The following is a 12,873-nucleotide window of genomic DNA, read 5'->3' as shown; positions in this document are numbered from 1 at the left end:
CTTAGGAGAGTCAAATATTCGCACTTCTTGAAGTCACGTTCCAGATTTTATACTTGCTCTGGGCATGCATAAAGCTTTTGAGAGCGTGTACCAAGAATGAATCATAACGAGCTTGCCCTAGCATTCCCAATTTGCAGGGCTCAAGCTTGGATTCGAAATTTTCTACAACATAGACCCATACGACTAAGTTGCTCGGGGCGTGACCCAAGTACATACTACCTTGATGGGGGGGTCCCTCAGGGGTCCACTCTAGGACCTATTCCTTTCAACCTTGCCGTGAACAATGTACGCTGAAGACATTGTTGTCTGGACAGAAGCGCAGGACTATCAAAGGAAAAAAGAGATGCAAATTGAATTACAAGCTGCAGTTTTCCGCTTGGCTTACACGTTATCTACTTTTAATTTAGACATTTCCCCTCATAAAACAAGTTAGCACCGCTGACAGACGAGACACTAATCCGTCTCAGAACATCACCATCTGCATCCAAGATACTGAAATTACATCTGACAATGGCATTATACGTCTCCTTGGCTCGAAACTCGGAAGCTGTGACTGCCCCCCCCCCCCCCCCCCCAGTTAGAATCGGCATCTCCACACAACATGGCCTGACACATGCACCTCGTCACTAAAATATCCAACAAATACGGTGGTGCTCAACAAGCCTCATGCAAACTGCAAGCAAGAGCAGTGGCGAATAGCCGCATTACTTATCGGTTCCCTATTTACGACCTCAGCCCCGACATCTGGAAGGCTTAGAAATCCCTTACCGATTCCTTATTTGTACTATTACAGGTCTCCAACGCCACACTGGGATGAAATGTCTGAACTTGCCGTACCCCTTCTTCCGCTTTAGACATTACATGAGGAAACGGTCTCACCTTTCCAGAAACATCTAGAATGCACTCTGGAAGGGAGAGAGATTGTGAAATGGGATGGTTTAAATAGCGTCTTCGATCCAGAACACTTCTCCGGCGGCGTTCCTTAATGGGAATGTCTCCTCTAGGAGTAATGAGATAATGCCCCCGTCGAAGTGGAAATCATAACGGCAGGGAACTTCTTTTTAAAAAGGTTGTCCAAGACAAGGCAGAAGACGAATTAGACATCTACACTGACGCAGCTGTCCATGAAAACGCAGCGGTCATCGCCTGGAGCTGCTTCGGTATGCCTATGCATAGCGAATCACTACAAGTTGCCAATGTCTCCGGTCTTGTGGAAGAAGCTGAATTCTTGGGCGTGCTCGGAGCTTGACAACGCCTACACGATTGTGTTTCTAATCTTCTGTGTAGGAAATACCGTATCATCACCGACTCACATGTTGCACTTCGGGAACTAGATCATCCCGTTTCACCAAATTCAACCACCACTTTAATGTTTCGAAGAGATTCAAGAGATACACTGCGGAAAGGTTCAAATCCGCATGGTCTGGATCCCGGCTCACACTTTAGAGACTACATGTAACCATATGGCACGCAAACCTGCCCAAGAGTGTAACCCTCGGATGGCTATCCCTTTGGTCCCAACACATAACGAGCCTGCTCCTCCACAACAAGATGCATCCCTTCTTATTTGGCCCCAACAATAGCGACAATACAAGGTGATGAATAGGAAACAGCTGTTTGACGCAACGGCACCAGGTTTGATTTCTGCTCTCAATTGCCCGACCAGGAAATGCGAAATATTTGCTAATAAGGTCTACCCGAACTCCGCCTCTACTCCGGATATCATTCGTAAATGGACTAATCCACATAGTGACTGTCCTTCAAAATGTGCATTTTGTCATCACACACTGACCCTAATCTTTTTCATTGAATATGGATATGCCCTAATTTTATTCGGGGTCGAGAACAACTAATCGCTCCCATGCCTCTCCCAAATGATGCGCAAGAACCCTTACTAAGGGTTCGGATTCATACAACCCTACTTGAAGGAATTTTGCGGCTTTCACTACACAGTGGTATCCATAAGGTTTTGTGGTAGGTGAATGACGATCTCTTCGCCAGTGTGCCCTTTGTAAGAACTCCAACTGTTGTTCAGTTTGTGCACATTCACAGTAGTGCCCTTCAGTGTGTTTTGTCTCTTTCAAACTGAATGGTCTACGTGAACAACGGTCCCATCTTGTTTGCATCCTCTGGAACATCTGCAACTGTTGCCCAGTCTGTGCACGTTCACTGTACTGCCCTTCAAATAGTTTTTTAACTCAAGAGCAATACACACGAACTGAATATTATCACATTTCAATAATCAGTAAGTACTCTCCCCACCCCCACCCCTTATTCCCTTTTCTCCGCCAGGGGTTTTTGCCTCTTTCTCTCTATAGCCTATCAATCAATCAATTTCCCAGGAGTTCCCTTTAGTGTGACGCATGCGTAAAAGTGCCCATGTTTTTGTGAACACGCTGTTAATACAAATATATAAACCTCTGAGCAAGAGAATAATATTCCTTCACAAAACCAAAATATCTGGCACCACTGACAAAGTTTATTTGGCAACAGTTGGTCACTGTGCCCTAAAATGCATAGAAATTTTGTTTATTTTATTTTCACATACTGCAGCCCTTTAAGGGGTATAGCAGGAGTGGTTGAAATAAATAACAATGATTACAAATTCACCACTTCAGGGAACAAAAAAAATAAACATAGCACCAGCATGCATGGCCACTCCATTTAGAACAAAATCCTGATGCCAATGTACACAGGAAAATCGTTATACATCCAATGAGTGGGCTCTGCAGGACGGGGCGCACATACCAACACGACAAAGCCAGGAACTATAGATTAAACACGATTTACAAGAAAATGCAGAAATTGATTTGTCGATGCGCTCGTAATCTCACACTCCAATAAATTCCACTGTTCTGTCATTCTTGGAAAAAAACTAAATTTGAATACATTGGTGTGTGCATGAAATAGGGCGAGGTTTAGGGCATGATTATTTCCATTTACGGTTGGCATAGGATACGTAAGATAGCTGTTATCGTAAAGGCGGTTAACTGAGTGAACGCTACCATGCAAGAATTTGAGCGAATCGATATCGCGTCGCGTAGAGAGTGAGGCAAGACCTAAAATGAATCAAAGTCAAGAATGATGTCCTTCCTGTTCTAACTTAAGTGCATGGTGTGCACGTATCACGCCTCGACTTTGCGAGTGCTAACGAGCCACCGAATTTTGAAGACGGCAGCGCGGTAATGAAGCACGAATAGTACATCCATCGCATGAGGAAGGCTACAGGAGCCTCGGCGGCTCGGCGACCCTGTAACCTCGGCGACTCGAACCGAGTCCGAACGACTAGAACAAGACCTGTAAAGTTGTATTCGTCGCGCTAACAGGAGTGCCAATTGACGAGCAGAGGCCTACAAGGCCAACGAAGCTAAAAAAACAATAACTAAACAGCCCAAACCAGAATAAGCTCATTCTTAGGGCCATGGGTTTGACTAGAACTTCCATTTTGTGTTCCGTTTGCATGGTGAGCCGGAATATTTATTTCTAATAACGAAAGGTTGTTCGTTTTATGTGAATAGAAAAGCAACCACCTTCCAGGCTACAGTTCCGATTAAGCGGCCATTCCGTTTGAGAAAGTTCTGTTTATCGAAATTCTAGTGTAATATACTTTCTTGGGCATATTGCCCGAAGGGCACCCTTTGCACAAAATAATGTCCCTAATACATACAGTCCCCCACAAAATACTCTCTCACGTGAACAACGCCTTGGCCACGTTAAAGTATTTAAAGAGAGCACTAAAGATAATCATTACGTTGCATTAAGTCCCAACACTCCTCTGGGTGTACCTGGCATAATGAAATGAGCAAGACAATCCATGTTTCAGACCCACTATACTGTTAAAACTTTGGGGTTTAAAGACAGCAAAAGCCGTTTTCGCGAAAAAGGTAAAAAGTTGTTTTTGTACCTTGCCTTTCCAATGGTATCATGCGTCTTCGATTAAACAGAAAATGTATTACCGGTGGTGACGCGCACAATATCATAATATTTGGTATTGCCGATAGCACAGAAGTATTGAGCTCACGGATACTCTTTCTAAGCAGCTGCCCATTAGAAACAACGTTTATGAAGACATCGCTAAGTCGAGGAAGTTGAGGACAGAAAGTGAAGCCCATCAAGATCCACCAAAAACACCGAGCCCTCAGAAACAGGCGGAAATCAACCAATGCGTACACGTATGAAAGGCTCCACCAGAATTTCCAGGCTAAGGAAGAGAAAAACGAAGGAGGAGCCCTGAGACGTGGGTAGTACTTGAGTGAAGACAGCCCTTACAGGCCGGAAAACGATGATGCCAACACTGTAAGCGAGACCTCTTAAAAATTAAGTGTGACACAGCGCCTGCTGAATGAGGAATATGCTCCGGTCGCTCATTTCCAACACCATTTCGGATGCCCAAAGTCTCGAGAATTTTGGACAAGTGCTGAATAACTTCCTCTCAACCGAGATAGAATTTGCAAAGTGGTAATAGTAAATACGTTGTTCTACGTGAAGGCGAGTACTTACGACAGGAAGTTATAAGGGACTTTTTATGAAAACCTGGATTGCTTGTTCACCATTCCTGCTCTCAACGTCTTGTTTGAAGTATTCACCGCAAAAGTGCAATATTGTTATGTAGTGATCCCCACGAAACCGCAAAATTTATCTGGCAAATTTATCTCAAAAACAAATACAAGCTCGTCACAACGAAGTTATAACTTATGAAAGATACCATCATTAAACTTTTTAGTTGAAATCGGTTGTCTGTGTGTTCAGCTACATTCTTTATGTACATCCTTCACGATGGTAAGTTGCCGTGACTTAGGGGCAACGGCAGCAAATTGGAAAGCTGCTACTGCTTCACATGAGAGCGGTCCGCGCACGAGACCTTACACGTCACCATATACTAGTAAAGGCTAAGCTATGTGCACCTGAGAAAAGTTTTTTTTGGCCTTTCCGTTGAAGGAATGACATGTTCAAAATGGCATGCAGCCTTTCTGCATAATCTCGAATAATGGTTAAAATGAGAGCATTTATCCAACTATTTGTTGTTTTGTTTATTCAAGCCGACTGTAATAGTAGACATCAGAAAATAAAAAGACAAATTTACAGTCTCAACCACCTCCGGGATGGGCAGTACGTAAAAGAATAGATACACAAAAGTGTTGAATCAAGCTATAGAGCTTCGTAATCATTCCGGCGTACAACCAGATGTTTCCGCATTTTTTGCTAGTATTTCCTACATTGTGTGCTAGCTAACTGACGTAATATTAAGTAATACTTGAACTGAAACAATATTGTGTCAGAAGTTTTTATCAACCTATAAAGGCCCGTTTGTAGTTGTGCGAAAATTAAGCGGCCTGAATTACGAAATCGCTAAAGTGATCAAGCAAAGTGCAGTATTGGGAGAGTTGGTTATCCATCATTACTAAATAGCGCAACAAAAACACGGACTTTAGCTGAGGTGCACAGGACGAGCGCTGACTTTCAACTGAGCTTTTATTGAAAAAACACATAGTTATACCCCACCCACCTACACACACGTGCTATAAATGCACACAACAAAACAAACGATTCCTCATATCGGTGCTATGACGCGCCACACACGCTCTACAAATTCCCATTAAGAACACACGCACTTGACATGATAATAAGCCCTCTCAAGCCTTGACACACGTGTTGCGCCCCCAGATTACTTTCTATGTTGCGTTCCTTCCCTCTTGTAAAAAATCAAGTTCCTTGGCTGACAGAGCAACCGAAGGTACGCTGACGCATTTTTCCCCCAACCTAGCAATTTTCGCTGCCTCCACTATCTCCCTTGCCATCCGGTCACTATAGCGCTGAATGACTTCGCATTTGTCGAACATGGGAATGCACTTTCCGGTGGTGCCTTTGCAATCTCGGCAGTGAATGCCTAACTGCCCTTTGACACTTGTTCGTACGTTGTTGCTATGCTCCCGGAGACTTGTATTTAGTTGTAGTTGTGGTATAATGAAACCTTGAAAGACGCCAGACAGAGCGACACCACACCCTTGTGAGGAACAAACAACGACTAAATTTATTTGGATAGTGCTGCTGCCTACACATCGAGCTCGAGGCGGATATACAGTGTTGCCAGATGGCTAGACGAAAGAAGTCGAAGTTGGGGGTTTCTACATACTCCCCCCGGAATGAGCTTCAGATCATTCTAAGGTGCATTCCATAGGATACAATAGCTGAATAGGTCTTCTGAGGATGGTTCCACTTGGTAGACGCACCATACACGCTCTAACACGTCCATCTCGTCCGACCAGCACATCATCTACCACTCCGGTTTTCCACAGCTGTCTTGGCAGATGATGCTCATGAACTAACACAAGAGTTCCTTTCCTCAATGCCCTGGATGCACTTGGTATGGCAAAATGCGCGGAGCGCAAAGAAGTCAGGTACTCCTGTCGCCATCTTCGCCAGAAGTGATCAGCCAACCTTTGCCGGTATCGCCAACGACGGGTCAACTGATCCTGCGTTGATGAGTGTGTTTCCTGACCAGACCCACTGGGAAGGCAAGTCAAACGTCTGCCAACGAGAAAATGTGAGGGGGTCAGTGGTTCTGGTTCGTTCGATTCTGCATACACGTAGGTTAGCGGTCTTGAGTTTATGACGGCTTCGATTTCGGTCAGAACCGTAGTGAGCTCCTCAAAATTGCAGTAGCAGTTGTCCAATACCTTCTTTAGAGATGTCTTTACAGACCGCACCATCCTTTCCCAGAATCCGCCCCACCAGGCGGCTCTTTCGACGATGAATTTCCACTGAATCTGATGACCCGTGAAATAGTTCTGGACTTCTTCTCCACGCAGTGTTTCCCACAGTCGCTTCAAATCCTTTGATGCTCGCTTGAACGTTTTTGCGTTGTCCGAAAAGATGGTTCGACAAACTCCTCGTCTTGCTATGAACCTTTTGAATGCCATGAGAAAGCTGGAAGTAGTCATGTTACCCACTAGCCCCAAGTGCACAGCGCGTGTAACCGCACACGTGAAAACCAGTATGTATGACGTTTTGCTCCTGCCCTGATCCTTTGTATTCAATGGTCCTGCGAAATCAAGGCCAGTCACCTCAAACGGTGGAGCCTGAGTCACCCTGTCACGTGGCAAAGGAGCTACTGGTTCGGTTGCAGCGCGGCTGTTGAAACGGTTGCACGTGAAGCATTTCTTCAAGGCCTTTTTGACCATTTGTCTTCCACGAACCACCCAGTACTGTTCCCTGAGCTCCGTGAGCGTTTCAAGTGCGCCAGCATGTAAAAGTCGGCGATGGGTGGCGCATATCAGGAGCTCGGTGAAATGATGGCCCGCAGGGAGAATGATCGGATGCTTCGTGCTGTAGGAGAGGGCGGAGTCGTCAAGACGTCCTCCGACCCTTAATATTCCGTCTTGGTCGCAGTAGACATCCAGGTCATGCAAAGGAGAGTTGCTTGCCAAGCGGGTTGACCTTTGAATACATTGCAGCTCTTCGGGGAAGGCCTCGCGCTGCACCTGCGCTATCGCAAGCGTCTGAGCTCGTGCGATCTCGTCTGCTGTCAGATGTCCCGTGTGCTTCTCGTTTCGGTTTCTTGAGTTATGCAAGAAACGTTGCACCCACGCGACAACTCGAACAAGCTTAAAAAGGGAGCTGTACTGCTTCATTGTCAAGACCGTTTCTTCGACTGTTACGTTGTGAACGCGAACTGGTCTTCTTTCTTCCTCTGCTTCAGTCAGTTCGACATCCTCATGTCTTGGCCAGGCCGCAGGTGGTTCAGCAAGCCAGCTTGGTCCATTCCACCAAACCATGTTTTCCTTGAGGGCCTTAGGGCACACTCCTTTCGTCAGGAAATCAGCTGGGTTCTCCGCTCCGGGGCAGTGATTCCACGTATCCGGATCAGTTCGCTGTTGTATCTCCAGCACTCGATTGGCCACAAAGGGTTTCCAGAGTCGCGCTGACCCTCGGACCCAGTGTAGTGCAACGTTAGAATCTGTCCACATGTACCACCTCGCAACTGGTAGGCTCAAAAATTCGGACAAATATTCCTTCATTCTGGCACCCACCAGCATTCCCATCAATTCCAGTCTTGGAAGAGAAAGCTTCTTGATTGGCGCCACACGTGACTTCGATAAAACCAAAGTCACGGTCGATTCGCTTGTTCCTGTTCCGCACAAGTACGCTACAGCTCCGTATGCCTTGGGGCTTGCATCCGTGAAAATGTGGACGTCAATTTGGCCGTCCTTGAGACCACTGTATCTTCTGGGTACTGTGACCTCCATTAAATGATGCATCTGTGTGTGCCACTGCTTCCAAGCTGTCTGTACGTCTTCAGGTAGGGGGGCATCCCATTCGAGTCCCCGTTCCCAGAGTGTCTGAAACAGCAACTTCGCGGTCACTGTTACTGGGGAAATGAGTCCAAGCGGGTCATAAATGCGCGCCGATGCCCGGAGGATGAAGCGTTTTGTATTGCTATTCTGATCCAAGAAGTCCAGGACGGCATTTAAAGAGAAGGCCAAGCAGTCTTGCTCCTTGTCCCACACGAGTCCCAAGACCCGTGAGCAGCTGGCCGTGGGGCATTCAACATGGCTCTCGCCACATCCTGTCCTGTCATTGTCCAGCAATCGTTGCAATGTCTTCGAATTCGTGCTCCACTTCCGTAGTGTCATGCTCGCAAGATTCATGACCTCGAGGGCTCGACGGTAGAAATCTTCCGCCTCTTGTTCAGACTCCGTTCCGGTGATTAGATCGTCCACGTAGAGGCTTTCCGCGATCTTTTTTTGTCGTCTCGGGGTGGCTGTCCGCCTTCGACAAGTGATGACGCAAAGTGGCGGCGAGAATGAATGGGCTGCTTGTCGCTCCAAAAGGCACCCTTGTCATTCTCCTGACTTCCATCGGTGGGCTTGGGTCGCTCTTTGTTGGCATACGCTCATACCAAAGGAATCGCAGAGCATCGCGATCCTCAGGGCGCACCAAAATCTGCAGGAACGCCTTTTCAATGTCAGCAGTCAGGCCGATGCGATGAATCCTGAAGTTCAGTAGTACCTTCAGAAGGTCCGGGTTCAAATTGGGTCCTGCCTCCAGACTCTCATTTAGGGAAGCACACCCTGCATCACTGGACGATGCATCGAACACGACTCTAATTTTTGTCGTAAGACTGTCAGGTTTGAAGACTGCTCGATGTGGCATGTAGTACATTCGTCGTTCGGGCTTGACGTCAGCCTCTGCTGGTACTCGTTCCGCAAATCCTTGATGTAGGTACTGACGTATCGACTCATCGTACTCAGTCATCATCCGTTCATCATTCACCAGCTTCTCAGTGAGGTTGAACAAACGCTTCTTTGCTACAGCTTCGTTGTCAGCTAATTGGAAATTCACTTGCTTCCAAGGCAGTCCATCCTCGTAGCGTCCGTCAATGAGCTTGATGGAGGATGTAAATTGCTTGACAACATGGTCCTCTTCGTTTTGTTGGGCGACTGGTTCGGTAATGCCCATACTCTCAAGCTCCCAAAAGGACCTGAGTTCGGCGGACAGGCTCTGCGTTTCTCCACACACGTGGGTCCGGAGAACAGCAGCGGTCGAACAGCAGGCAGTTGAGCTGCTGCGGGGAATTGGTCCCTGAAGTGTCCACCCAAACTCAGTGTTGACCGCAACCAGAGCTCCCTGCAGTTTCTGCATGTCTCCAGACACGAGAGTCCAGTAGTAGTCAGCTCCAACGAGAATGGAGATGCCAGTTCTTGCCAAGTGGGCTGGGGGCACGGTGACATCAGCCAGTTCCCGTATCTTCGCCTTGGCTTCATGAACGACATGCTCAGGAAGAATGAGATGGTCAGTGCAGATCTCTGGTATTTCTAGAGCTTCGATGGAATGCTCCTTTCGGTCGTATTGGCTCCTGAGCCAAAGTCGCACTCGCTTGCGTTTTTCGTTGATGATGTTTCCGGCTCCTCCGAAGGCGTATATCGTGACGTCCTCTTCCCCAAGAACCTCCAGCTGCAGTTCGCGAGAAAGTTCTTCGGTCACAAAGGTACGCTGGCTACCTCCATCAAACAGGAGGCGGGCCAGTGCTCTTCGCTGACGTCCTTCTGCCCAGACTTGGGCCGTTTGGAGAAGCACGGAAGACGCCTTGTCGTTCTTCTTGCCCGTAGCGGAGTGCAGCTCTGTTGCTGTGTTCTCACTTTTCTTCCACCCAGGGTCGCACATCTGAGTCAGGTGCCTCTTGCGGCAATTCTTGCACCTGACGCTTTTGTTGTTACACTGTCTCGAAGTGTGGCCTTTGACAGCGCAGCGGAAGCATCTACCGGAATCCCGAAGGGTCTTCTTCTTTTCCTCCAGAGAAAGTGGGGCTTGACATTCCTTCGTTCCGTGGTTCTTCGCAGCACAGAATGCGCATGGATCCATATGCCGCGACCCACTTCCCGAATACAGTGAAGCTTTACACTCTCTGGTCTTTTCATTTTCGAAACGAGGTTTCGTACTGGGGTTCTTTCGTTCTTGTCGGCCAACTTGCAATGCTTGTTCTCTACTTTCCACTTCGGTTTTTAAGAAATCAAGCAAGCCCTCTATGCGCAATCCGTTGTCTTCCTTGACTGCGGAACGACGCCTGTGATGTTCGATGACAAGTTCACTTGGCAGCGTTCGCAGCCGCGCGGAGCAAAGCATCGCTCCGTAGCTTTCGCTGTTCACACCCAGAGCCGTCAGCGCTGACATGTTGCGCTGCAAGTGATCGTAGAGGCGACGTAGGCTGTTAACCACATTTTCACTTCGTATGGTAGGCAAGTCCAGTAACTGGGTGAGATGTTCCTGGATAAGCACATCCGAGCGGCCAAAACGCTCCTTCAAAAGCTCGATGACGCTGGCGTAGTTCGCTCCTGTCACTTGTATCCCAGCTACCGCAGATGCAGCTTTCCCAGTGAGCGTTCTCTGTAGGTACAAGAACTTATCCGCGTTTGAAAGAGCTTCGTTGTCGTGAATAGCCTGCCGAAACTGCTCCCAGAACGGCTGCCACTCGGTGGCAGCGCCGCTAAATCGTTGTAGGGCGAGCTTCGGCAACTTCACCTTCGAACGCGCAGAGCTCCGGTTACCGTCGGAAGGCGGCGGCGGCGTTGCGTCGCTCTCCGTTTTCATTTTTGCCTTTTGTGCTTCTTGGGCCTCCTGGCCGAGCCTCGCTATGCACGTGACGATCGAGTCATCGTATTCTATGGTGCTGGCGTAGTTCTGCGCGGCTTCGTGTTCCAACACAAGTGGCTCAATGGCGGCATCCGCTTCGTTTAGTTTTATTTTCAGGGCGCTAAGCCTAGCAGTTAGAACGTTTAGGGCCTTTTCTTCTGCGTGGCTTTCAAGCGCTAAATTCGCTTCGCAAATCAGTTTCGTCACCTGAGTTCGCAATGCTGCTCTTTTCTGTTTGAGCCGTTCCATAGCCCCGTTGTGGCGTTGTAGGCTTCGTTTGGTTCTTCGGCTTCGTTGGGATGGCGTCTTTAGGCTTCGTGCGTGGGCGCGACAGAGTCAACTCGCGTTTCACTTCCAAGTCTATGTCGGCTCACCATGTCCTTGGATTTGTCGTCTCGTCGCCGCCCGATAGCCTCGTTGTTTCACGGTAAGCGTAGTTACTTTTCCGCGTTTTCGGCACCAAAATAATGAAACTTTGAAAGACGCCAGACAGAGCGACACCACACCCTTGTGAGGAACAAACAACGACTAAACCTATGTGGATAGTGCTGCTGCCTACACAGCGAGCTCGAGGCTGATATACAGTGTTGCCAGATGGCTAGACGAAAGAAGTCGAAGTTGGGGGTTTCTACATGGTAGAAAAGGAAAAAGAAAAAAGGAATGTTGCAGTGATTCCATACATACATAATATAGCCCATAGGCTGAAAAAAAATAAGGAATGCCGCTGACGTAAAAGTGGTTTTTTTCTGCCCCTCTCAAACTGGGGGCCCTTTGCAAAAAGACGTACCTCCCAAGCAAGGATTCCCACAACTGTTCCATTGAGCACAAAACGAAGTTCGTCCCAAGCGCAAAGTCGGTAATCTATGAGATTCCTTTGCCATGCGGAAAAAAGTACGTGGGGCAGACGGGTAGGTGTCTTAATACAAGGTTCAGGGAGCATAGCAACAACGTAGGAACAAGTGTCAAAGGGCAGTTAGGCATTCGCTGCCGAGATTGCAAAGACACCACCGGAAAGTGCATTCCCATGTTCGACAAATGCGAAGTCATTCAGCGCCACAGTGACCAGATGGCAAGGGAGATAGTGGAGGCAGCGAAAATAGCTAGGTTGGGGGGAAAATGCGTCAGCGTACCTTCGGTTGCTCTGTCAGCCAAGGAACTTGATTTTTTACAAGAGGGAAGGAACGCAACATAGAAAGTAATCTGGGGGCGCAACACGTGTGTCAAGGCTTGAGAGGGCTTATTATCATGTCAAGTGCGTGTGTTCTTATTAGAAATTTGTAGAGCGTGTGTGGCGCGTCATAGCACCGATATGATGAATCACTTGTTTTGTTGTGTGTATTGATAGCACGTGTGTTTAGGTGGGGGGTATAAATATGTGTTTTTTCAATAAAAGCTCAGTTGAAAGCCAGCGCTCGTCCTGTGTACCTCAGCTAAAGTGCGTGTTTTTGTAGCGCTGTTTAGTAATGACGCTAAAGTGATGTCACAAGATCGCCGATCCCGCAAAACTCAAGTTGTTCACGTCGCCTGCCTGCAGCCTTGCCAACCCCGACAACTTGAACTGGCTCAGTGAGCTTCGTCTCGCTTCGGGAAGTGTTACAGCGCAGTTTCTTCGAAGGACATTGTCTCCCGGGTTTCTAATGGAAAGGGATTGGCCAAGCCCACGGTGGTGTGGGTAGAAGAGGAGGTTGAGGTGGCGACTGTGCCGACCGCTTCCTGATCTGTTCGCTTGGCTCTTCCCGGGCC

General features: G+C 47.9%; 1 protein-coding gene across 1 annotated transcript in view; it reads right to left on the bottom strand.

Moving 5' to 3' along the window:
- LOC144164403 (uncharacterized) overlaps window positions 1-10,164 on the bottom strand; it is a 78,384-nt gene extending 68,220 nt beyond the window's left edge. The window contains exon 1 of the mRNA XM_077694922.1: window positions 8,938-10,164. Within this exon, the coding sequence (XP_077551048.1) occupies window positions 8,938-10,164 (1,227 nt within the window). The remainder of the gene's footprint in view (window positions 1-8,937) is intronic.
- Between the last annotated feature and the right edge of the window lie 2,709 nt (window positions 10,165-12,873).

This window comes from Haemaphysalis longicornis, unplaced genomic scaffold (assembly GCF_048455015.1).
Source record: "Haemaphysalis longicornis isolate Haplotype H1 unplaced genomic scaffold, Haemaphysalis longicornis Haplotype H1 scaffold_13, whole genome shotgun sequence".
In the NCBI taxonomy this organism is placed as follows: Eukaryota; Metazoa; Arthropoda; class Arachnida; order Ixodida; family Ixodidae; genus Haemaphysalis; species Haemaphysalis longicornis.
The sequence above is the reverse complement of the archived record's forward strand: the minus strand, read 5'-3'. Positions and strand labels throughout refer to the sequence as shown.